The following is a 27207-nucleotide window of genomic DNA, read 5'->3' as shown; positions in this document are numbered from 1 at the left end:
TCACACAACGCACCAAAGAAACACATCCGTAACGAGACTTCAGATCTGAGGTACTTCTTACCCCGCCACCTTGGCTACAGAGTACAGATACACGCACTGGCGTGAACTTTCATTAAATAATCAAATCTGCTTACTTGTTATTTTGCAACGCAGTTACTTTTACCCAGGATCTTGCAGCAGTGAAATTGGAAGACGGCGAGGAAAGTCGTGGCGCGGTCGAGGAGGGAAATAGCATCGTGAAGAGTGACAATACACGCGCTCAACCGGTTTTCCACGTCGAGAAGACGCGATACATAGGTGGAAGCCGAAACATTGCACCGATAAAAGAAACAGCATACTTGTTACGCACTCATTTCGTCTATAACAGCTTGGCCGCGGTACGCCGTTTACCCGAATGCGTAAAATTATTGCTTAAACGCTGCACATTTTTTCGCGAAGCTTCTCGTTGCTCGTTACGTTTAGTTTTTTTCTTTCAATTTTTTTCATTTTTTTTTCAATTGAAAAAAAAATCAACATGAAATTCGTATCGGTTTTCGTTTGCGTCGTTTTATGCGTTTCGCAAATTTTCGCTAGTCCGGTGACCAACGCTTCGGCCAACGAGGATATCACCACCACCGAAATCCAAGAGCTCGTCGAAAAAGTCGTGCAACAACAACAGCAACCAGCTCAAGACGGTGTCCGCGAAGCTAAACACATCGACAACGAATTATACAAAGGCAAAACCAGCACCATCGAAGATGCCCTGCTCAGGAAACTCAACTCGAAATGCAACCAAAAAGACATCTCCAGCTGCGTTATGTTGAAATTGGTCACATACATGAATCGTCTGTTGAAAAAATCCTCCTTGGAGATCAGCGACTCGGTTGAAATCACCCAAACTGGCCCAGTCGTCGAAGAAGAAATCAAAAAAGAAGACTTGGAAGTCGACGAATCTAGAGGATACACCGACGAATCGATCTTTGGAAACATCATCTCCGAAAAGTTATGGAGCTTTGTTAAATCCAGATCGTTGAAATGGAAATTGTTGCCCGAAGCTAATGTTGTGCTATCTACCTCTTCTGACGATACCGGAAACATCAACCTCGGTGTTGCCCTCAGATCTGCCAAATCTCTCGAAACTGGTGAGTACATGTTTTGATTTATATGAAGCATGAAGTTCGCGAAGTTTAGGGGCTTTTGATATTTCTCTCCTTTTGAGTTTGGAGTACGTCGTCGTGGCCCATCAGACCTTGATTTTAGCAGAACATGATTTTAGATTTTCATCTCGTTAGATGCTACTATTTTTGGTTATTTGTAGTACTTTTAGGTATCCCTGTAGTTGTGAGGCAATACTATTACTTGACTGGATTTCTCATCTTTCATTCTCTCAAATACTTCGTTCAAGTCTGGGCTCAGGGAATTGATTTTCAAAAATGAACCTTTGAAAATTGATTTTTGTCTCAAAAGAGACAAAAGCACAATAGTTCACATTCACAAAATTTGCAAGTTTTAGTTGGTAAAAGTTTCAATGGGTATCGATTAAGAATTATCTAACATTCTCATGAAATGGATTGCATTTTAAAAGTGCTTGAAGTTGAAGGGAAAAAAAGATGTTAATATTTCTCCAAAACCCATCGAAATTTACTCTGAAAAACTTGAGATTAGTCAAAATTGACAACTCAGGGGAAAATGAGCGGATCTGATCAGATCAGAACAGCTGATCTAATCCGATCAAGACTCTGATATTTAGATAATGTCCTGATCTGATCAGGTTTGATCAGATCTATCAAGAACTGATGAAATCCACTGATGAAATCCAATCACATCTCCCTTAAATCTGATTAGACTTCGATCAAGATTTTGATCTAATCGGATGGGTTCGATCTGGCCAGATTTAATCATTTTCCACTGGAAAGGGTTTAGAAATTCAAAATTTTGTTAGGACCAGAAATATGATTTTAGGTTCATTTGAATCCGAATCAAAGCAAACTAATGAGAAAAAATTGGATCTGATCAGTTCTGAATAGATCGGTCAGGAAAATGACAACATAATACTTACATATCTCAGCAGATTTAATATCTGATCAAACTAGCTCAGAGCTGTTTAAAGAAGCTTGTTCAAATCTGATTAAATGAGATCAAATTTGGATATTTTCTAGATCCAAATTTAATCAGACCAGATCAGATTGAATCATTTTCCTGAGCAGATCTTCATTCAAATGTAGGTATCATAATATCATAATGAGATCCAATTGAGTCAGACAGGAGCAGATTGAATTCAATCAGATCTAATCGGATCCAATGAGATTGAATCTCAGATCTCATCAGATCCGATTTGATCTTAAATTTTGTGATCCAAACAGATCTTAATAGAATCATTTAGATGTATTGGAAGATTGGATTTTAGATCCAATCTGATCCTATAGGATTTCATTGGGTTTATTCCGATCCAATTGGATGAACATTTTTTTTGAAAAAACTTGGATTACCTAATTTGGATCCAATTAGATTAAAGGCTATTTTTCTTGAGTATTTTGAGAACATGATAATTTTTTTTTTTCGTCAGAAAATACTGAATTGGCCTATAAAACTGTTTGAAAATAATCAAAATTTGAGAATCACGCTGGAAAAATGTTTCAAAAAACTTATCAGTGAAATGGTCTAATCAAATAAGGGCTCGAGTAGATATTCAAAGTCATTTGTTCTAATAGTTATGGGAGGGGGGGTGTAAATGATTGAGGCAGGAACACACTTTGCTTGAACTTTCATTCAGTTTTCAGTTTCAAAATTTTCATTTTGAATTTTTCTAAATTTAAGTAACGCAGACTTGTGAAGATTTGGATGGAAAATTCCGAGAGTCTGGAGCATCAGAAATTAATGTATCAGAATGATGTGCCCAATTCATGGAATCCCTCAAAATTACACTTAATGTGCATTACTTGGGAACTCCTCAAATATCTTCTACATACTTAAAAATTTTTGAAGGCAAAATTTCAGCCATGCAGATTGAAATTTTTCATTTCTTTTTGGAGATTTTTTGTTTCGAATCTTAATTCCTTAATTCACAATTTTTCAAAAAATCGCCCCTTTTAAGCTTTTTTTTTTTTTTTTTTTGAAAAAATAGCCTAATTATTCTGATGAGAATGATAACTTGAAAAACAAAACAAACAAATTTCATAATCTGATTCAAATCGTGACTCAATTTTAAGGCTCAAAATTCTTCAGAAGTGCTCAAAATACATTTACGTCAAAATATTTCAATTTCTCACAAAATCTCAACCCATTTTTATACGTAGCAGGGCACTTTTTCAGAAATCCCAAAAATCATTACTCCATTTTGGTGCTCAAAATTGTTCAAAAAAACATTTTTGTTGAAATATTTGTACTTGTCGCGAAATTTTAACACATTTTGGTAGGTCCCAAGGTCTTCAAATTTTATTTTAAATCCAATCGAATCGATAAAAATCTTTTTTTTTTTGAAAAAACTTACAACGTAAGCAGGAGGGGCTGAGATTCACTAAATTGAAAATTTTGGCCTTGAACATCTTGAAATTAAGTGGCAACGAAATTTTCAGCCTCCTAGATAAATTTTTGCAGAGATGATTATGAACATTTTTGGAAAGCATACAATTTTTACCAGAGACTCTTGATTAACTCGAAATGATGAAATTTTCGTTCAATAATTCAATGCCAGACGAGGACATATTTTCCATTGGCTAATTAGATGACTTTCCAATTAAAGTATTTTCAATATGCTGCCTTTTTTCAAAATTTCAAAAAATCTCCTGCTCGAAATGTTTGACTGGAATTGACTGGAAAGATAGATTTTTAGATTGGGCCACTCGTAGAATTAAAAAAAAATGCAATTTTCCTAATAAATTACATTTTTTTGTGAGATTTCAAAACTTTTTGAAAAAAATTGAAATATTTTCCGTGACTTTATAATTGATCGAATGTGATTTAAATTCGATTTTGGGAGACTGGAAAAGTCAATATCACTTGAAGATGAGAAATTAACTTCATTTTTTCTCAATTTTTTTCGAAAAAAAACAAGATTTTTTTTTTAAAAAAACGATCTTTATGTAAATAAAAAATATCAATTTAATAATTTTTGAATTTTGAAAAATTGTCTAAAAATTGAAAAATTAATTTGAGCTGTCCCAATCATAATGGATTTGAAATGTACTGATTCCAAAAATTTAACTTTCGTTTAAAAAAATGAACTAAGAGCGTCAAAGAGTCCACTTATGTAAGCTAAGACCTCAATCTCAAATTTAGTTTTGAGCATCAGAATCATTCGAGAAAGTAAAAAATCATCAACGATGAATATTTCAGTTCTAAGAATTTGAACCAGCAGCCAGTTTTCATTTAAACCTTTATATTTACTGGTTCATTCGTCAAATTTCACTTTTCTCTTATACAATTACAAACATCGAATGATCCGAATACGTGACAACGTTCGTTTTTATTCAGAGGCAGACAGGTTGAGATTCATTTTCATTGGAAATTAAATACATGATTTTTATATCTTTTCGTTGCTAAAATTAAAAATACTTTAAATACGAATATAAAACGATCATCGTCAAAACATATCCAGTGTTACCAGCAGTAGATATAGATCATCGAAAATTCAAGCAATTGATCTGAATATTATTTATAAATTTAGACACCTATAAATCAATTTATTTAAATCTCGTACTTCGAAAACTGAATTTCGATCTCTATAAATTCTAATCGAGACTTATTACTCCAAACACGAATTAAATTCACATACCAACAAGACCTTCCAGCATAGGTATGACATAGTTCGCGTAAAATCACGATACGTAGTACTTACAAATACCACGCAAACGTCTCGACACGATGACTAGATGCAATCGGGTATTTACAGAGATGATATTATAGACATTCCAGCAGCTCGATGATTCGATTTGCGTGTGACAATGTCTATATTAGTATTTCATTTCCAGACTAGGTACTAGGTACGTATCATTCGTATCAGATAGATGTATCTATGGACTATGAAGACACACGATGCAATACTCTGTGAGCCGGAAATTTTTTCCCACTCATGTACCTGTAGATTTTCCTTGGATGTCACTCTCGGCTATAGCTGAATTGCCCAAAGTAATTACGCTTGTCATCAAATTCAATGATATGTGAGCAAAATATTACGTGTGTCGGTTCAGATACTTATATACCTACCTAGCTATACAGTTTACGATGCACATCAGATCACCGGATTCAACGAGTAATGCAAGCTCTACCTCTTCGAAGATGATTAATGATTAATGAAAATTCGCACCAATGAGAGGAAAAACTATATAGTACACTCACCAGAGCTCGTATTAAAATAATAATCGAATAATAATACCCCAGACCCAGTCGATGGTGCGACGATTCAAAACGTCTCGCGTCGTTGGCATTTTATTTATGAAGTTGGCGAAAAGATGAATTTGCCATGGTTGGATAAAGCAACTTGGTGTAGGGCAGGATAGGTAGAGGTACAGGGCGTATAATTATTTAGAAATGTATAAGAATAATGGTACGCGACGTATATATATATAAGGAGTAAAATAAAAGCGAATAAATTAAGATGAAGAAGTTTTCCGAGAGACATAGGCTCGAATTCTGTATATATATGTACGTAATACTTAAGTAGAGATAGCGAATATTTACCTACGTACTTGTGCAGAATTTGTTGGTCGTAAGTTTCGCGGTTTTATTGTAGTAATACAAACGCGTTAATTTTAAATTGCTTTTGTATTATTGCCCAAATGGGACGAGGGGGTTGGAAAACTTTCCTGCATCGAATCTGCAGGAAATTTTATACCACACACAGACGACTTGTGAGAGTCTTCAGATCACGTGCACTTTTACACCGATACAAAATTATTCGCAGACATCTTAGTGTACATAATATAACGCACCGCTATTTAAACCAGTTTTCTGCTTCCGTTTGATGAGGAATAAAAAAAAAAATAGGAGACAAAACCATACTCGTAGAAATGGGTGCGATAGCGAATAGTACCAGTTTTAATTGAATACCAACTACGATTATAAATTTATTAAAAGTATAATTATTGTTGTTCGCATCGATAAAGTCGACGTCCCGATGGGTCACTATTATACAGAAAGAGAAGACGCAAAAAAAAAGGAAAAAAACAGGTTGCTGAGGCGTTTCTACACGCGTTCTCGTATGTGTAGGTATAGGTAATATATATATAGAAAGAAGAAGGAAAAAAAATCGTGCACGATTTCCATGGTCTACTTTCTTCATCGTTTGCTGGATGGACTTGACTTTGAAAACTAGCACACTGGACAAGGTCATTCGACGCGATAACTTTCCGGTAATATGAAACTTGGTGGCTGGCGGCGGATCAAGTGACTTTTATGGTGAATTTAGTTAATTCTCGTAGGGTCGACCGAATGACCTTTAACGTCGTTGGCGAAAGAAAGAATGAAAACCGCCTGGAATTTCTCCTTTTGTCGGATACCTACTTAATTTCACTCTTTAACCAGATATTTTTTCTTTCTCTCTTTTTGTACAGCCCTTTTGGCTATAGATAAACGAGTTTTAGAAATCTGAGAGTTGTTTGGTCGTTGCTGCGATTACCATAATGAGTGATTTTTCAAACCGATAATTGTAGCCGATCGTTTGAATTTGACCCAGCGAAATATCTCACTAGAGACCTGACTCGATTTCTGTGTCCCAGTTTGGCCTTTTTCTTTCGCATATGTTAAAATGGTGGTTCTTTTTCTCTCGCACTTTTAAATGATTGTGAGAATGTCGTCAGTGAGGAATTGGTGGTGATGTAGAATCTAGTTGAACTAATTACCTACAGATGATGCGAACATTGCGTCGAAACGATTCGTTGACTTGGGAACGATATCGTCATCGTTGGCATGAATTTTGTACAGATTTTGTTGCACTGTGAACACAATTAATTCGATAATTGAATTACATTAATTAAACGCCACGATTATGATCCTCGTTTAGTGCTCAGCATAGCGTTTATAGGAAATGAGTGGTTTAGCAAGAAGTACTTCAGAAGTAAATGGAAGGAATGTAGGATTCTTCAATCAGAAAATTAATACTGGTGTTTGGAATTCATGCTCTTTGGGTATTTGGTATAGACTAAATTGGTAAACTGCACCAGGATACAAAACGTAAATTTAGGTCGATGGGGATGTTTTAGAAATGAAACACTGAAAACTTTGAGAAGCTCTGAAAGCTAAATAAAAGTTCTACAACAAAAATTACGAGAACAAAAATTATGGAAAATTAAATTTTCAATCGATGACGTAATATTTATTTTTACCTTGCAAAAAGCTGCGAATTCTGAAATTTGTAATTGAATTTTCAAAACTCTGAACGAATAAGGACATGTCCTGAAACCCCCTTGACCAAAATTTCAAGTCTTAAAGTCCTTTTTTGGAGTTTTGGTGAATTTTTGAAAATTCAAAAAATTCAAAAAATCTGTCTTAGGGAAAATTTTTAGACTTTTTTTTAGTGAATAAGTACAAATTATTTTGAGAAAAGTGAACTCACGTATCAAATAATAGGTACCTACTAATTTTTAGTCAATCTGGAGCCTCCAGAAAATTCTTAATCTTCTCCAGAAATTCCAAATTGTTCTGGAAAGACCTGAAATTAATTTTCGAACCTATAGCTTCAGTCAACGCTTATTGGGCACCCTGTTGACTATTTTAAATTGTTACCACGTAATTCCAGGAGTGTAAATTTAGAAGTACAAGAGAAATTTTTGTTTTTTAAATTGTAAATTCCAGAAAAAATGAGAGAAAAAATCAAGTTTTTAAAGAAAGTACCTACCCAACGAAAAACACAGAAAGAGTGTCCGATTATCACCGAACAAACTTTGTTTAGGAGCTTAAGTTGATTTTAACACTTCCAGAGTGATTTGAAATTCCTAGAGAAATTTTAAAATTCGCTGGAGACTTCAAAAAGGACAAATTTTGATTGTTTTTGAGTCGAGTAATCGTGTAAACATTCCAGGAAATATCTTGTCAAAAAAAATATACATTAAAGAAAATACATTTTTTCCCTTTTTTTTTTTGGAATTTGCGGAGTGGTCAAAAATTCACTTTTGAACTCACACTTCTAAAATTTGGCGAAAACTGCCTAAAAAATGGTCTACAGGGTGTTCAATAAGCACCGACCAAAGTTATAGGTTTTCAAATTCATTTTTTTGTCAGTTCAATTTTTCACTTTTTTTGGAATTTGCGGAATGATCAAAAATTCACTTTTGAACTCACATTTCTATTTGGCGAAAACTACCTAAAATAGGCTACGGGGTGTTCAATAAGCACCGACCACAGTTATAGGTTTTCAAATTCATTTTTTTGTCAGTTCAATTTTTCCCTTTTTTTGGAATTTTCGAAATGGTCAAAAATTCACTTTTGAACTCACACTTCTAAAATTTGGCGAAAACTGCCCAAAATAGGCTACAGGGTGTTCAATAAGCACCGACCACAGTTATTTTCAAATTCATTTTTTTGTCAGTTCAATTTTTCCCTTTTTTTGGAATTTGCGGAATGGTCAAAAATTCACTTTTGAACTCACACTTCTAAAATTTGGCGAAAACTACCTGAAACAGGCTATAGGGTGTTCAATAAGCACCGACCAAAGTTATTGCGTTTCAAATTGATTTTTTCGCCACTTCAGAGTAATTTCAATATTCTGGACAAATTTGAATACTCACTGGAGGCTTCAAAAAAGACAAATTTTGATTTTTTTCGAGTCGAGTGATCAAGTAGATATTCCACACGAAATCTTGTCGAAAAAACTGTTCGTTGTGCATGTTTTTTGAAAATTTGATTTTTTCACTTTTTCTTAATGGAAATTTACTGTGAAAAATTCACTTTAGAGCCCAAACTTCTGAAATTTAGCGATAACCACCTAAAACGGTTGACAGGGTGTCCAATAAATCTCAACCAATGTTATAGGTTCCAAAGTTCGTTTTTGGCCCTTCCAGAGCAATTTGAATTTTATGGAAAAAATTAAAAAATTTCTATAGGCTCCAGAATGGCACAAAACTTGTAGTTGTTGGATATGTGAGAGTTTAATCGAAGAAATTAAGCACATTGATTTGTTTTGCTCGATAAAATTTATGTTTTGTGAAAAAAAAATGTGAAAATTGATTCTTAAAACAGCTTTTTAAATTTTCAAAAATTCACCAAAAATCCAAAAATTCACTTCAGGATTTGAAATTTTGGTTACAGGGGTCTTAAAGTAGCTATGCTGTATTGATTTATTTTGGTTCCACTCAAATCGGAAAATGGGTGTTCAGAAGGTTTCCTTGAAAAATCGATCCTCAAAACAGCCTTTTTGAATTTTTCATATTTTCAAAAATTCTCCAAAAAATCTAAAATCTGCTTCAGGATATGAAATTTGGGTTACAGGAGGGGGGTCGGTCTTGGGGCATGTTCTTTCAATCTAGCTTGATTTCACACAAATCGGAGATTGCTAGCTCAAACGGTTTCCTCGTCAGGAGACTTGGAAAATAGATCTACCCCCCCCCTCCTCCTGATAAAACTGAAGACTGGAAGTTAGAGCAGATGAAATTTTCAATTGTTCAAGGTCCAGAAATTTGAAATTGAATTCTCAAAACTTTGAGGCTCTTTGGAGGCCGAACAAAGGATTTAGCAACAAAAATGATGGGGACCAAACCGGTTGCAAATTTCTAATTGGCAACATATCAAATAGAGTGCTCTATTCTGGAAAGAGCTCTCCATTTCTAAATATTTGCAAAAAACTTGATAGAAAAAAATGTCTCAAATAGAACCATCTGTGCCAAAAATTTCCTCAAAAGCGTTCTTTTGATCAACATTTTTACAAAAAAAAAGGAAATAAAAAAAATCAATAAATTTTTGTTCGCAAGAAAATTTTCGAAACTTGCAGGAATCGCTTTTTTCTTGACTAAAACCAACCTTCTGAATCCGAATTTCACGGTTTCGTGCCATTATGAGAGCAATTTAAAAATTCTGAAGAAATTCAAATTCATGCTGGAGCCTCCAGAATAGCTCGAAAGTAATTAAATTCGGATTCCAGGAAGTTGATACACTATTTTTCATCCTTTTTACTAAATAAATATATATTTTTTTTTTTCAAAAAAAGTATCAATTACCTGAATTTAGTCAAATTTGGATACTCGAAAATTTACCAAAAATCTAAAAATCAACTTGGGCACTGAATTTTTAGTTATGGGGGTCTAGACTATGCTCGTTCCAAAAATCATGATCCCCTTTAAATCGATGGTGGATACCTCGAGAGATTTATTGAAGGAAAAAAGTTTGAGAATTTCTCCAAATCTACTCATCTTGTACAGGACCTCTCAAGTTTTGATACTTTATCACGTAATCTTAAGTCAAAAATTGTAGTTCAAAATTCGAAAATATCGAATCTACATCAGTGCAAGGGAACGAAAAAGTGAAAGAAAAAAGTTCATACAAATCGTACAACTTACTGTATACATCTCCTCCATAGACTCACCCGAGTAAAAATTTTATTCAACTCAATTCTCAAAGGAGCAATGCTATTTTAGTATAAAATAGTCTCCCTATACCTACGCATTTCCAGCACATCGATAAGAATCTCAATTGTGAAAATATCTGTTCGTTCGAGCGACGCTCATCGAAAAAATATATTTTTTTGTTTAATTTTTTCGACGCTTTCAAGATACACAGGGATGAGCTATTGTTAGCATAGAGAGGTGGAAAAGTGCGCTACACCGCGCAAATAAAGCCGTACCGAGCTCTCTCGGCATTCGACTATATGGAAAATATATAAATTGTCAAGAGGACGCAGATGTTGATAACGATTTGCATGCACGTTGAATATTTTTAATTTCCCTAATGCCTATAAAAAAGTAAAAAAAAAAAAAAGGTGGTCGCTTAGAGGTACCTACCTATTGGTACAGATGAGGGGGAAAAAATATCGCGAATAAAAGACGTAATAATAATTCGCGTTCGTGAGATCGAATCGCGAACGTACTGAAGGAAATTTTTTAATAAATATTAAAAACGTCGAGAAGAGAAATGACGACCGAAAGAAATTACCGCTCTGAGGTGATTTCTGCTGTTTCTCTGTCCTCAGTCTCAGCTGTATAATAAAGTTCAAAAGACGTAGGTATATATATATAAGGCGAGTCGAGTCGAGTCGAGTCGGTCGCCAAAACAGAGTATTGATAAATTGGCAAAGAAATTCGTAATATTTGGCATTTATCCCGCCGATTTTAAAAGAAAAGCCACCACGAGTCGAACATGCTGCTGTGTAGGTGTGCAGATCTGGATAAGGTACCATATACCTCATCGTAGATACGAGGGATGAGAATTTCAGCACTGAAATTTCAATTTACTTCACGATGACAAACGCAATTCGTAATCTAGCGAAGAAATTTCTTTATAATTTGATTTTCTACTTGGCAAGTACCCTACGCTGGTGTCGCTGGTACGGTTACGTGCTGAGTGACGATGGTTTATAATTACTAGTACAGACTCACACTGCAATAGCTAAAATACACGATACCGTTAAAAACCGAGCAAGGAAATACTAGACGTGGAAAGGAGTCAGTAGATGGGCAGAAAATACAAACTCGAGTGAGACAGAATATATACAAAACGTTGTGTTTTCTACGATACAGCAATAAGTAAGCTTGGTGGTACTTTCGTAACACCAGGTACCTATGTATAGAGATTCGATTACTTAAATATTATTCAATGGATGGTATTCGGACACACGACATGATTCAGCAATAAGAAGGCCTCCAGACAGGGCACCCGGATAAAAAAAGAAGAAGCAAATTAAACGATCGAATGAAGAAATCGAGCGTGGACAGTCGGCATTCGTGAAGAGATTTATTATCGTTGATCGATTTATCTAACGGGTCTCCCAAGAATTTATACAAACCTAGCTCTATATTAAACGAGTGGAAATTGAAAAAATTAAAAGAAAGTATCGAAGACAAAAGGCTGGTGGAAATCCGCAGTCCGCAGCACCACGTTCCAGAGAAGAAATGCTTTTCTTAAAAATCAGCAATGTACTGACACGATTCAGTTTATCGGCGTTTTTGTATTTGTTTAATCTGTGACCGAGAGACTCGAACAGATTGTCAATGCGATGTGTTACACTTCACACGAGCTAGCAGGTGGTCAACGTGTCCTACGTAGGGTTTCACAAATCAGGAAGCAATGTAATCTATACCATTGTATAGTCGCTGATTGTGGAATTTCGCGCGATCCAATCTCTCTCACACGATATTATTGTCACAACAACATGCAACATGTGTCCATATAGCTGATATCGATACTATTTATGCCTGGATAAAAAACGCCTATAGACTGTCAAATGGCGCGAACAAAAAAAAGAGACTTCATCGTAGTGCTAGAGATGAATTACCATCGATTAAAACTAACTAGCGTTTGATTGAATTAAATTAGAGACGGGCTATTTAAATATTCAAAGCGTGTAATCAGAGCTCCCCAAGGTGCTCGAAGACCACGTTTAATTAGTCTTGGCAATGATGCATCACTAATACAATTAGTATTACCGCTCCAGCGCAAAATGTAAAGTCATGATCGTGCTGTCCATACCTATAAAGCATTCATTGTTTACCTCTCTCACATACACAAAGTCTCTTTATTAAACGCTTGTGCAGAGTGCACGAGTTACTACTTACACACTACAAAATAAGCTAATTTGATTAAGACTAAGTACTATACGTAATATGGCCAAGTGCTAACACCAACACTACCAACGGTATTAGGTACCTAATAAGTAACACCAGTGGGCCCTTTTTCCTCGAATACTTTTCCACCTCGATGAGTACCATACTTAACGTCTCGATTGGGTTTCTCGATGAGCTTTGCGTTAGCATCGGTCGGATGTTCCGCTGGTTCGCTCAAGATAAAACACGTTTTGTTTCTAAGAGCTCGTCGTAATGTGCGATTAATGTGTTCGTACACAGGTGGTAAATGCATTTCGCATCTCGCAAACCCGTGTTTAACAAGGTATAAGATACGCGACCTCGTGCGAATGTGTGTATGGTATCGTGAACGTGGAATCGTGCAAAAGTAAAAGTATATAGGTACGAGTAATGGTATGATTCAAGAGTACATATGTACGCGCTTTCATCGGGTTAAGAAAATTATTAATGAAAATGTATCGAGAGCTGTTGATGGTAAATATTTCAAGTTATGATGATGTATTCGTTGTTCGAAGAAAGAGGTGGCATTTGGAGACTGGAAAAGTGTCCTTTGCCCAGAGTTGACAGGGTCGATTTACTCGAGGGTATTGCCAAAGTAAGATAGCTTGAAGCTCAGCTCATGACCACGTTTTGCCTATATTTGATCTTAGGAGCGGTATTCAAAGAATTCAAAAAAAAAAATTGATGAAGGAAAAATAAACTTTTTCTCTTTTTCTGTCCAAGCTCACATACGATATCTCCTTCAATTTTAAAGATATAGTACCAACCAAAAATGTGCACAGGACTCTTTTTTGTGCACAAAATGTAATTTTCTACCAAAAAAAAAAATAAGTTCTTTGTACGTTTTTTAGTACTTATCTACTTATTATTTTAATTCTCAAAATTGAAAAAAATACTTAAATCAATTTGAGATTTTTTTTTCAATTTATGTATTTTTTACAAGAGGGCTGTTGCACATTTTCTGACTCTTCAAAACTGAAATACATAGAAATATCTAACTATCAATTTGAAGAAAAAAAAGTGAAAACATGTTTTTTTAATATTTGTTTCAAATTCAAATTGATAAAATATGCTTCAATTTTGAAGATATCGAAAATGTGCAGAATACCTTTTTTAAAAAGAAAATTTAATTTCCTACAATAAGGTTCTTTGTACCTAAATTTTCTTAAGAACAAAATTAAATGTAACTAAGGCTACTTAGGTACTTATTTGAAGAAAAAAATTTTAATTTATACCGTCTTTCAAAATGTGCATTTTCTTCAATTTTGAAGAATGATATCAATAATGTAAAGAAAACCGTTTTCTCAAAACATGGAATTTGTAGGTACCTAGTCTGTGCCAAATTTGAAAGATTTTTTAGAGAAAGAAGATTTGTTTTATATTTCCTTCTTTCACTGTCGAAGTTAGTACCTACAGTGTAGAATGATATGTTTGACGTCAAATCCATTATCAGCAGAAAAGGGACATGTCTGAGGTCTTGGTGTCTTCTTTAGGATGTGCTAGTGTGTCACTCTAGTATGTCTGATAAACACTCTTCTAATTGCTACATTGATGATTTTGATTTCTTTGGATTCTTGTATATGAACAATTGAACATGAACAGTTTTAAGGCGTTTTGTGTCTATTTTGAATGATGCTAGATGGTTGTCTGTTTGATTCCATTTAAATTTCCAGCGTTGCAAGATTGCATTCTTCCAGTGGTTTTGGAGATCATAACCCGTATAACAATGACCATACTAATTTCGATAAGAATGTCGACCCATCCACATCCGTCACTTTTGGATGCCACATGTCGATGTGAATGGTGACCCTGTGTCGAGCTAATTGTGGATGTAATTGTCGACTGATGTTGATCTGCATTTGTGTTGACAATTGGCTCAACACAAGGTCAAAATTCACATCGACATATGGCATTCAAAAGTGACAGATGTGGATGGATTGACATTCACATCAAAATTTATGTCGACCTCCTGCTTTGTAAAATTATGAAATTTGAGTTTAACAATTTTAATTTTTTTTTTCAAAAATGATTTCCTCTGATGTGGTTATTGCTCATGCTGAAAACAGCATTGATGCAAAGTCCACTTCCAAAGAAGTAAAGACAAAAAGTCTGTATAATCAAAAAGTTGAACAGAAATTCCTTATATCAAAGATGGTGCAATACTTTATCTAAGAGTACTAAACTAATCCATTTTCATGTTGACATGTCGATGTTAATGTTGATGTGAAATTCAACATCAACAAATGCATCCACAATATCAACATCATATCATCTACCACTCCAAACTGTGGAAGTCTGAATAATTTCATAAATGCCCTAAAAAGTTTGTTTTTCTCATTGAACAAGATCATATTTTTGAATGTTTAATACTAAACTTTTAAACACTAAAACAGAAATTTTAATTCTGAAAAATTGGTCGACATACGTAGTTGTAGATGTAAATTTTGAGCATCAAATTTTACATCTACATGTCAATCTGGCATGTCAAGGTATCTGAAATAATGAGAAAATTTCAAACATTTTCATTTACCTGGCTTTTGTATGGACAGAAGATTCCTGCTAAATAATCAATTGGTCACTTTTCCATCATTATGTTGAAAAAAAAACATAGTTGATGTAAATGTCGACGTTGACAATTGTTGTGAGGGTACTGACAAGAAAAACGCGGTTAGACGCATAAAATTGAGACCACGTTTTTTGGTGAGTTTACACCCAATGTAATTGTGTAAAGGCATTGCATAAATTGCCTTTTATGAAAGACCCCCTGGAGTGTGAGATGGCATAAACGCAGTGCGGATGCTTTAGGTAGAACAGAGTAACAGCGGATTTGAAAAAACGTGGGCATAATAGCTGATAAATGAGACTAAAACACATATTTCTTGTCAATAGGGCAAAACGCTCTGACATCACGAAGCGTATAAGTGGTTGCGGATCTTGATTCCCCTTACATTCTGTAGGCTTCAAGCTAGTGATTGTTCTGTCCACTTTGCATTTTGATACACCAAAACTTTCAAACCATCTCGAGGATCCCATTATTTTATGGGTCAAAATTATACAGAATTTTGTCCTCTTTCCAATGGAATTAATTTTTTTGAAATCCTCGAAAGTCTTTCTTGAGGAAATTGACTTAACGAGCTGAAAAATGTAGCCAATTCAACATATTTTTCTGTACACTTTGAACTTTGAGGCGACAGAACTTTTAAACCATCTCGAGGACCCCATTATTTATGGCTCTAAATTGTAGAGGAGTTTGTCCTCTTTCCAAGGGTACTACATTTTTTAAAATCCTCAAAAGTCTTTCTTGAGAAAATTGACTTAACGAGCTGAAAAATGTAGCCAATTCAACATATTTGTCTGTACACTTTGAACTTTGAGGCGACAGAACTTTTAAACCATCTCGAGGACCCCCATTAGTTTATGGCTCTAAATTGTAGAGGATTTTGTCCTCTTTCCAGCGGTACTAAATTTTTTGAAATCCGCAAAGGCCTTCCTCGAGAAAAGTGACTTGACGAGCTGAAAAGTAGAAGTAAACTGCATTGTTCACAGCTAGACTTGCAAGGTTTAGCCTGCAATTCACAGGGCGCATGTATGCAACCTGAAATGCGCGTTTTGCCCTATAGGGTTGTTTCGCCAGTTCATTAGCCTGTTCATTGGAAGTTAGTCTCTTATGGCTAAGGATCCAGAGAAATGTGACAGTTTTTGTTGAGATGTTAATATGTATGTAGTAGATAATGAATTTGGTCAACAAGTAGATTGTTGTTTTCATTTTCCATGTTGTCAATTGTCTGTAGAGAACTAAGAGAGTCGACATGGATCAGGAAATACAATTGATGATTTTGCTAGACACATTATTATTAATAGAGGTGTTACCTTGTCAATGGTTAAACGCGAACTGCTCCTCGCATTTTTAATATCTTTCTAACTGAAATTGATATATCAAGGGCTCTTTTTGAGAGGGAACATGACTGCAGTGCTCTCAGAGGAAACCTCAAAAATATCAAAAAATTGTCATAAAAACAGAAAAAAAGAAAGAAAATTGGGAAAAAATAAAATTTGACAAAAAAAGAAGCTTTTAAGCAATAATTTTGTAGAAAGCAGGACTTTGTTTTTGGCAAGCTTCAAAACTAAAAGTGAGACTTTTTAGGCTGACAACAAGGCAAAAATCAATGCTTTTTGGACGTTTTGGCAGAAAAAGCACTAATTTCTTAGCAATTTTGGTAAAAATGACAACTATTTGACTATTTTATAAAAAAAAACTGCTTTTCGAGAATTTTGACAAAAAAACATTGTTGTAACTTTTCGTCAACTCGTCAAAAATTGGCACTCTTTCGCAATTCTGACAGAAAAATCTGAATTTTTTGACAATTTTGACAAAAATTAGTCCTTTTTTGATAATTTTACTAGAATAGAAACTTTTCAATAGTTTTGACAAAAATGAACATTTCTTGATTCCTTGACAATACTGCCAAAAATAGACACGTTTTGACTATTTCCCCAAGAATTGCTGTTTTTTGACATTTTTCCCCCATAAAAAATGACACTTTTTGACAACTTTTTCCAAAATTAAGTAATACTTTGTGACTAATGTAAATTTGTAAAAAAAAAATCATAAGCAAGTTCGACAAAAAAAAAAAGAACTTTTGTTGGGCAATTTCGGAACAAAAAGATGATTTTTTGAACGCGAAAATCAATGTTTTATTCTTGGGGAGGGGGGGGGGGGTTACAAAAATTATAGTGACAAATAAATGCCTCGATGTATCGATTTAAAAAAATTCTTATCTTCGTTTCAAAATTCAAATCAATAGTGACATCATCTCATGAAATTGTGAAGATGTCAAAAAAATTTGTAACTGTTGAATCTTTTTATGGGAAATTTAATTTTTCAAAAGAGCAGTTTTTTGCACGAGGTGGCTACAAGATCATCAAAGTTATCAAAAAGTTATCTTTTTGGTCTTCAGTTCATCAAAGTATCAAGAATATCCAAAAGTCATTCAGAGTCTACATGATAAGTAAAAACATTTAAAACGAGTGGTTTACCTTTTCAAAATATATAAAAAGTGGCTTCAACTCAATTCCGAAAATACATATAATACTTTGAACACCAGGAAACTCACCTGAAACAAAATAAAACGATTGTTTTAAATTTTAGTAGATATAACAAAATATTATGACTTATTTTTTTTTAGAATTACTCGTATGTAAATCGTAGCTCAGACTTGTTCTAGTCTGATCCCCCAAATTGAATTTTCAATTGAACAGTTAAATTTTAAAAATTCCAAATCAACCTGTTGAATTTTTTCAATTTTAATTAAGTGATCCCCCCATCTCCTCGTATGCTCAGATACATTCCTCCAACTCTTTCTTTCATTTGCTTCAATTGAAAGCACTTTCTGAATCCACATTCGCTTTCTTGCGGAAAAAGACTCTTCATTGTTCGTACATTCAAACACATTTTGAAAAATGAAATTACACGCTTGTGACAATCAATCAAGACTAGATCAATTCGAAACAATTTATATCAAAACCGGATATACACAAAGATTCCTTTCGTGTAGGTCTATTACTTCAAATCACACACTAAACGATGATCTCGATACCAGGTCACCCATTGATCAACACAACATTACATGTGTCCAGTCTGTATTGTGGACTTATAAACGTACATACCATGACAAAGATGTCGAACATGATAACTCTCGATACGTATTAACTACAATGATTTAAGCACATTATAAAGCTGTTAATTGCAGCTGTTCGATCGCAACACATCACTCGTTAATTAGCCATCCCGTTACAGTTAATTACTCGTATCACCAATAATGCGACTCTGTCTAGCGATGCAACGTTGCACCGCTATAAAAACCCATAAAATAAAATCGTTCCATATTATTTATGTGCGCCTGTAGAGTAATACAGGTACTTGAATACAAAAATATGTCATATGTATGTACCTACAACTGCGTTAGTACATTGTTTCGGGCCACTACACAACTCCACACGCGTGATACTTGGCACGCGCCCACGCGCATAAATCATTCGCCTTCGCAACACAGTCTCGAGTCTACCATTTACAATACCAAGCCAGTTGATCCGGAAAGTAAAAGTGCACTTTTTTCTGCTATGATTACAGGTAGAGGAAAAATGAAGAACGCTGGACCCATCATTGCCGCTGGTATCATGAAAATCGGTATGCTCAAAGTTTTGGCTTTCAAAGCTTTAGCTTTGTTGGTCGGTAAAGCTTTACTCGTCAGCAAACTCGCTTTCCTTTTGGCCGCCATCATCGGTTTGAAGAAATTGTTCAGCCACTCTAAACACGTTACTTACGAAGTCGTTGCTCACCCACACCACACGCACTCTGCCGTCGAATCTCACGGACATGGAGATTCTTACAACACCGGATGGGGACGATCTGGCGATGTTGCTGCTGCTGCTGCTCAAAACTTAGCTTATAGAGGACATTTACAGCAATAGGTATGTATTGATGAGACATCTTTCAAGAGTATAAATTTTCTTTGTGATGAGTACGTATGATTGGATGAAGAATTTTTGGTCAATTTTTATTGGATCAGAGTACCTGTTCTTGAAGTGTTATCGTAATTTGCCACATTTTCTTCGCACTTCTTGAAAAATAATCGGAGCTTGGTGAAAAATTTGAAACTTATTTGAAAATTTTTTTCATTTGTTGGACAGCACTTTTCATAAAATTTGAATTTCTGGAAAATACAAGTTCCAGAATGTATGTATCAAATTTAGGTAGCTCAAGTGTTCAATTTTTCGCCAATTTCTAAAAATTTACAAATGGCCAATTTTTTTCAAAAAAAATATCATTTTTTAGATCAGAAGTGCCATGTTTCTGGAAGAAAATTTTGTTCATTCATAAGTGATATTGACCGTTCAGGACCATTCTGGACCTAGGTATTTATCATGAATAATTATGATTTATCGTGATTTTTAACAAGTTTGACACTTATTTGATCCCTCAATTCAACTGCAAAGTGCCAAAAAAGTAAACCTTTATTAACACAAGAGTCAAAATTTGACACTTGATGGCATTTTTCATCAACAGCTGGGTTAAAATCTGACCTTGATGTTATTTTACAGTGTGATATGGTGCCAAAGTTTGGTACTCGAATGAGCATTCATTGCCAGATAGGTTGAAATTTGCCAAAGTTGGACACTTGGACAATTGGTGGAATTTTCAGTGCTCATAAATAATTTTTTCTAAAAAAAAATCAATTTTAGTACCTAACAAAAGTAACCAAAAAGTAACAAAAAAATGATCAAACGTTAGCAAGACATCTAAATGTAGAAAAAAAATGGCAAAACATTCAATATTTCTAGAATTGTTAGGGCAAAATGAAATTTATTCATCAACTTTGCTAAAAAGTGAGAATTTTGTCAAGTTTTGACAAAAAGCAAGACTTTGACAATTTTATCAAGAAGAAATTTTTGAGAATTATTGGCAAAAAAGATGGACTTCTGTAAATTTCTTGAAAAAAGTAACGGGTGAAAATTTTTAAAAATTTTTGTTGAAAAGCAAGAGTTTAGGAAAAAAAACAAAACTCTGATCATTTTACAAAAAAACAGAACTTTTTAGCCAACAAACGAAACTTTTTCGCATTTTTCGACCAAAAAAGTGACTTTTGAGCAATTTTTGTCAAAAATTTGACTTTTTGAAGTCTGTTTACAAAAAACAGAAATTTTTTTCCAAAAAAGAAGCAATTTGAGTCACTCAAAAAGTTTGAAAAAGTAATCAAAAAGTAACAAAAAAGTGATCAAACTATTGAACAAAACGTTTAAATGTATAAAAAAATGGCAAAAAAAACAAGTTTCAAGTGCAGATTTTTGGACTTGTGAAAAAGTGAAATCCATCAATTTTGCTAAAAAAGTGAGTATTTTTGTCAATTTTTTGCAAAAGGCAAGTTTTCGACAATTTTATCAAAAAGGTGGAACGTTTGAGAATTATTTGTATTTGCAAAAAAAAAATGGAAATTTTGATCAAAAAGGAGAGACTTCCATGTGTTTCTTGAAAAAGATGTAAAAAGTGCCATTTTCAACAATTTTGTTAAAAAGCGAGAATTTACATAAAAAACAAAATTTGATCATTTCAGAAAAAACAGAACTTTTTAACCAGGAAGATAATACTTTTTCGCATTTTCTGACAAAAAAAAAGCAATTTTTGTCAGAAAATTGACTTTTTGCAATTTTTTTCAAAAAATTGACTGCTTATAAAACTTTGTCAAAAGATCGACTTTTGATCAATTTTTGTCAAAAAGTTGACTTTTGAACAATTTCTGTCAGAAAGTCGACTTTTGAACAATTTTTGTCAGAAGTCGACTTTTGAACAATTTCAGTCAAAAAGTCGACTTTTGAACAATTTTTGTCAAAACATTGACTTTTGAGCAATTTTTGTCAAAAAGTTGACTTTTGAACAATTTCAGTCAAAAAGTCGACTTTTGAGAAATTTTTGTCAAAAAGTTGACTTTTGGGCAATTTTTGTCAAAACATCAATTTTTGTCAAAAAGTTGACTTTTGATGTTAGTCAAAAAGTCGACTTTTGAGAAATTTTTGTCAAAAAGTCAACTTTTGGGCAATTTTTGTCAAAACATTGACTTTTGAGCAATTTTTGTCAAAAAGTCGACTTTTGAGAAATTTTAGTCAAAAAGTCAACTTTTGAGAAATTTTTGTCAAAAAGTTAACTTTTGGGAAATTTTTGTCAAAAAGTTGACTTTTGAGCAATTTTGGTCAAAAAGTCAACTTTTGAGCAATTTTGATCAAAAAGTCGACTTTTGAGCAATTTTTGTTAAAAAGTCAACTTTTGTGCAATTTTTGTCAAAAATGTGATTTTTTGAAGTTGTTTTGCCAAAAAAATTGATTTTCATCCATTTTGCTAAAAAACAAAACTTCTTTTTGAAAAAGCTACAGGTAACTTCTGACATTTTTTGACAAAAAGCAAGACTTTGACAATTGTTGGAATTTTTTGGAACTACATAATATTGTCAAAAAAGGGATAGTTTTTAGAAATTTCTGACAAAAAAGGAGAATTTTGCTTGGATTTCTTAAAAATAAAAAAAAATAAGAAAAAATGAAAAAAAATTTAAACTTTTGTGAAATTTCTGGAAAAAAGGTTTTAAACTCAAAGGAATTGGACTTTTTTGATCAGTATAAAAAGACTAATGAGAACCTGAAATTCTTCTTCAATGACTCTAGCAATCAATCAAATGATATTGAATTCGCCATCACCTTGAAAATATTTATTTCAAGTGCTTTTAGCTACATAAAATTTCATCCTTTTGAATGAGCCATACACAGGAGAACATTTTTCATCAGCAATCCAAAAAAATTACCATCATCTTTCTACATATCTTCATCCTTTCAAACTTGATCAAACATACGATAATTTTTGTCTATCACAACACTACTTTGATGAATTTTTCTAACATCTAAATTATCTCATTTTACAGGTTCGTCGAATCTTCATCAAGAAGTCGAGAAACACGCTGTAAAACCAACCTCCTATGAGTGTTTACAACGCTGTACAAAAATGCTTATTAACTTTCAATGGTTACGATTGCCATAATTAATTTATTTCGTCGATATTGTTTTTTTATTGCCTCTTTTTGTTATTTAATTTCTTTGATTTGTTTTTTCCCCTTTTTTTTTTACTTAATTTATTTACAATTGTACAGTAATACGATGAGATTTTTACGTATTTATTTATTTTTTGATGTATAAATTGTTACGTTTTTTTTGTTGTTGTTATCAACGTGTTACTTTATATATATGCTACCTACTCTGTATTACCTCTCTTTACATATACTACGGTTAACTGAACTCATTACTATACATTACGAGTACTTATATGTACATTTACTTACAACTATACAACTACATATACCTACTTTACTTATCTTACTTTTGTGACTATACGAACTATATGTTACTTTTATTTAACTCGTGTGCTGTCTATGTCCTAACGATGATGTGCTGCTCTATTCTATTCATATGTTTGTACACTTCCTATAAGTTATATTTTTTTTATCCATCTGCTTATACATATAGTACATTAAATCCTATACAAACACCTGATCATGTGGATATGCAATAAAAAAATGTCTAGTCTTTTGTTGATTTAATACGTGTAACCAATTACAATACCACACAGTGCCCATATAATGGGTTACCTTATGTACGTTGTATTAGTAAAATAGGTGCGATTTGATTCGTCGTATTAAATCCAGACCTACATCTGATCCACTCGCTCACATATGTACCAAACAGCACACAAAACTAACTCAACTATACTACCTACAGCAACAAATTACTGCAACTTTAACCTACGTATAAAACGTATGTAACTTGACTTTTAACAAGCCGCATTGCATTTTACGAGTACCCAACCCAGCCTATCTCGCACAAAACCATCGTTTCCTTTTTCTTGAGAAACTCGGACACCAGTCTGACCTAAGTGAGCTTTTAAGTTGCGCACTCTTCCTGAAACCGCACTTTTCCACATAACCACACAATATAACTGCATAGCAATCGACCAAGGTGCTCGTATTTTGGTCGAATGAAGAAAATCTCAGCACCTAGAGAAACCACGTTGACGTACGAGTAAGTACGTAAAATGCAATGCGCAAAACTCAACTTTTACATTACCGTTGACGAAACTATAAACTGAACAGACAGAATATATCTAACTCTTAAGTTATTTTTATAAGCCTCTCGCAAGAGTGCGTATCGTTTATTCGCAAAATATCTAAGGAATTTTTTTTTCTAGTATTAAGCATTGACGCACAATACTTAATTGAAAAATAAAGGAGAGATATAAGATTACCAAATAATAATACTGACGTGAACGATTGGAAAAAGTACACATCGTGTAACTTAAAATTTAAGCTAACATTATGAAATTTTATACTTATACGTCTTATAGGTATCGTAATACTCGTTACCCATTCTGAGGAGCTCTCTATGAGAGTCTCTCTTTTTTTTTTTTTTTTGAAAAATAACTTTCACGACATCATACTTTATATATGTACCTACAGCGCGTCTATGGATAATTTTAAGTTGCTTATATGGCTCGTGATTAATTTAAATTTATAACTTTCATTTTTGTTTTAAAAAACTTTCGATCGCTAATTTGAACCAAAAAAAATTAAATTGTCTGTTTATACAGCTATGTAATAGATATCGTAGAATACTTAGGTACTTTGAGAAAAAGAATAACTTTCATTAGATTTAATGTGTCTGCGGTATCAAAACTACTACAATTTATAAAGGTAACGCGGACCTTTAGATTTTAGAGTATATTTTTTTGTTTGTCATGTTTTTATATCGTATACTTGGCCGATAGAATAATTATTTTTTTATTCTTCATCGGCCGAGGATACATTATGTTTATTTACAATATATTCGTGTATTGTAAAGCGAATTGTATAATACATTATTATTTTATATTTCAAAAATGAGTATTCGATGTGTTTTATTATTATTTTTAAAATTCTAAAGAGACGAGAAAATTCTAGCCTCCCTACCCCTCTACTCCATTTGAAAAAAAAAACAACAAAATCGAATAACGTTGCTTTTATAATTTGCATATTAAATTCGCGCAGCAGACTTCATCTCATCCATACCCACCTATGCCCATACATACGATCGTTTTAAACGAATAAAATCCTTAATTAACTTTCACTTAAAAAGTAATTTAATCGCGTCGCGTACATAATTCATCGACAATTAAAAATTGCGCCCATCGATCGTACATTTGTATACGTATACATTTATAACCTTATAATGAGAAAGCCACAACCACAAACATTTGTCATATGTAAATACGTAGAGTATGGGTAGGTACTGATATTATAGCGTAGCTTCTACGAGCAACTTTTAAGTATAAATTCGGTATGAATACTCGTATAGCGCTCTTATCGACGACCAGATGCAATCAAATGTGAAAATTTTGCGCGAAATATTTTTAAAAACCGTATTCTGGCAAACCAAGCGATGAAAAAAAATGTCACCGATGTGAGAATATTCCATCGAGAGTAGGTATTGGTGCATATTGTAAGCTGTAAGCAGATATACACATAGTATGTGTGGGAAGAAGAGGGATGAGGGTGGTAATATTCTTCATTCTTTTACTTATTTTTTTTCCTCTCTCGCGAATATAGAACACTGCTTGAGGGGAAAATAAAGGGATGTAAGATGAAAATAGAATGAATCCGAGTAAGTACAAAGACGAAGAAGACGAAATTCGCACCGAATTTATTTCACTATTCGAGTTGAAGAAATGTAATCACTGAAATCGAACAAATACAGCACACCCACCAGTCGTTTTTTTTCCTCTTAGAAATAGTGTAACTATACGTACACTGAGAAATTTTTCTAGTAGAAATTCGTACCTACACAGACTAATATTATTTTGCTGTTGAATATTTTTCAAACTGGCAAATGAAAATGAAACTCCCACGAAAACTTTGAAGTCAACCCCCATGGAAAAAGGAAAAGATGAATAGTAAACATTTGACTCAAAAGGGAACCTTTCGACATGTCCGCTTCCAGTTAGAACGCCCCCCCCTCCCACTACCAATTTACGGAAGGAACATGGACTGAAACTCCCATAACCACAATATCTGCTCCTCATGATTTCTCGACAATTTTTAAAAATTCAAAACTGAAGCTACTTCGAAGCCTCTAGCGCGATTTTCGATTTATTCAAAATTTCCAAAATTTTCCAGAAGGTGTGGAAATGAATTTGAGCAGCTAAAAATTGAGTTATGGCTCATTTTTGATCTTATTTTCAGGCGATTATCAAAATTTCGGCCGATTTCCAGGTGGACTCCTCGAGTAAGCTTTTTTGACCAGCCCATTTGTGAAGAACAAATTCAAAATATCACAATTTTTCTGTTCGGGGGAAATTTTTGAGGTTTGTACGAATGACTGTATTTTGTTCATACTCCTTCCCTCGCAAATATCCAAATTTTACGATTTCCAGCCGTTCTGGAGCGTCCTGCGTGATTTTCGATTTATCCAGAAGTTTAAAATTTCTCCAGGTGGTGTAAAAATGAATTTGGAGAGCTAAAAATCGAGTTGTGGTTTAAGTATTATCGACCTGTTCAAGAGTTTTATTAACGCTTGATTCGATTTTCAGGCTGACAACAACGATAGCGTTTTTATGATCACGATTATACCTGATTACCTAAGTGCATACTTATGTGAGGATAAAATTTTTAAAAAAATAAACATTCTCAACATTCTGACCATTAAAATCACGCTTTTCAAAAAAGCTCAATTTATTATGAACGTCACAAGAAAAATCAAATTTGAAAAAACATCTTGCGCAGTAGGCAAGATTAACCGACTTTGCTCTGTTATACAGGAAAATAAACAAATTTACCGAAATTTACGGATTTACCAAAATTTACCAATTTACCGAAATTTACCAATTTACCAAAATTTACCAATTTACCAAAATTTACCAATTAACCAAAATTTACCAATTTACCAAAATTTACCAATTTACCAAAATTTACGAATTTACCAAAAAATACCCCAGCAATTTACTAACATTTACCTCAGTAATTTACCAGACATTACCCACTAATTTACCAATTTTACAATTTACCAAGAATTACCCCAGCATTTTACCAACATTCACCTCAGTAATTTACCAGACATTTCCTCACTATAATTTACCAATTTTTTACCGAATTTTAATTACCCCAGTAATTTACTGCCGAAGGTTTTTACCAATTTACCAAACTTTACCAATTTACCTAAAATTACCCAAGCAATTTACCAAAATTTTCGACCAACTTTAATTACGAGTAATTCACCAAAAATAACTAATCATTTTATTTAGTAAAAATTACTATTAATTCACCAAAAAAAAAAATTATCAAAATTTACTGGCTATTTACCAAAAACTTGATGTTTTTTGTTTAAACAAAAATTACACTAGAAATTTTTGAAAAATTTTGATTTTTTATGGCAAAAAAATTTTGGACGGATAAAATTAACAAAAAAATTTTAAAAAAAATCAACAAAAAATTTTCTCTTCTTGACTCGCGCGGGATTCGATCACCCGACCTCCGGCGTACCAATCTGCAACCTACACACCCTAACCATCCCATCTGTTTGTTGGGGGTGAGCCGTTTGCGAGATATAAGGGTTTACACAAATTTCTGCTTATCCATAACGTTGAAACACACTTAAACGTTCATATCTCGTAAACGGCTGAATCGATTTCGACCAAATTAAAAATTTCTCTAGTTCAGTATCAGAGCAATATTTTGCCATCATCAGTTTCGACTTAAAGTTCGGAGCTTTTGAGTTCAGCCCGGCACAAATTTATACATAAATTGATATATAAATCAATATATCAATATATAAATATGTATATATATAAACTTATCTCGTTTTGCGCCATACGTCTTATCGTGATCAGCACACTCCGAAACGTCAAGAAAATCCACCCCCACCCAATTCTTGAACCATCATG

At 33.6% G+C, this 27207-nt stretch overlaps 1 protein-coding gene across 1 annotated transcript; it reads left to right on the top strand.

The window, feature by feature from the left end:
• Positions 1-318: 318 nt before the first annotated feature.
• Positions 319-23716, top strand: Osi3 (Osiris 3). The gene is made up of 3 exons (XM_065356329.1): positions 319-1121; positions 18835-19175; positions 22169-23716. The coding sequence occupies exons 1-2, from the start codon at positions 515-517 to the stop codon at positions 19173-19175; spliced, it is 948 nt and encodes a 315-aa protein (XP_065212401.1). The 5' UTR covers positions 319-514; the 3' UTR covers positions 22169-23716.
• Positions 23717-27207: the final 3491 nt, after the last annotated feature.

This window comes from Planococcus citri, chromosome 3 (genome assembly GCF_950023065.1).
Source record: "Planococcus citri chromosome 3, ihPlaCitr1.1, whole genome shotgun sequence".
In the NCBI taxonomy this organism is placed as follows: domain Eukaryota; kingdom Metazoa; phylum Arthropoda; class Insecta; order Hemiptera; family Pseudococcidae; genus Planococcus; species Planococcus citri.
The sequence above is the reverse complement of the archived record's forward strand: the minus strand, read 5'-3'. Positions and strand labels throughout refer to the sequence as shown.

Bases quoted from the DNA above. Each gene is read 5' to 3' on its own strand.
- Osi3 (XM_065356329.1), top strand. From the start codon at position 515: ATGAAATTCGTATCGGTTTTCGTTTGCGTCGTTTTATGCGTTTCGCAA. The intron at 1,122-18,834 runs GTGAGTACATGT...CTATGATTACAG, and splicing joins TGCCAAATCTCTCGAAACTG to GTAGAGGAAAAATGAAGAAC.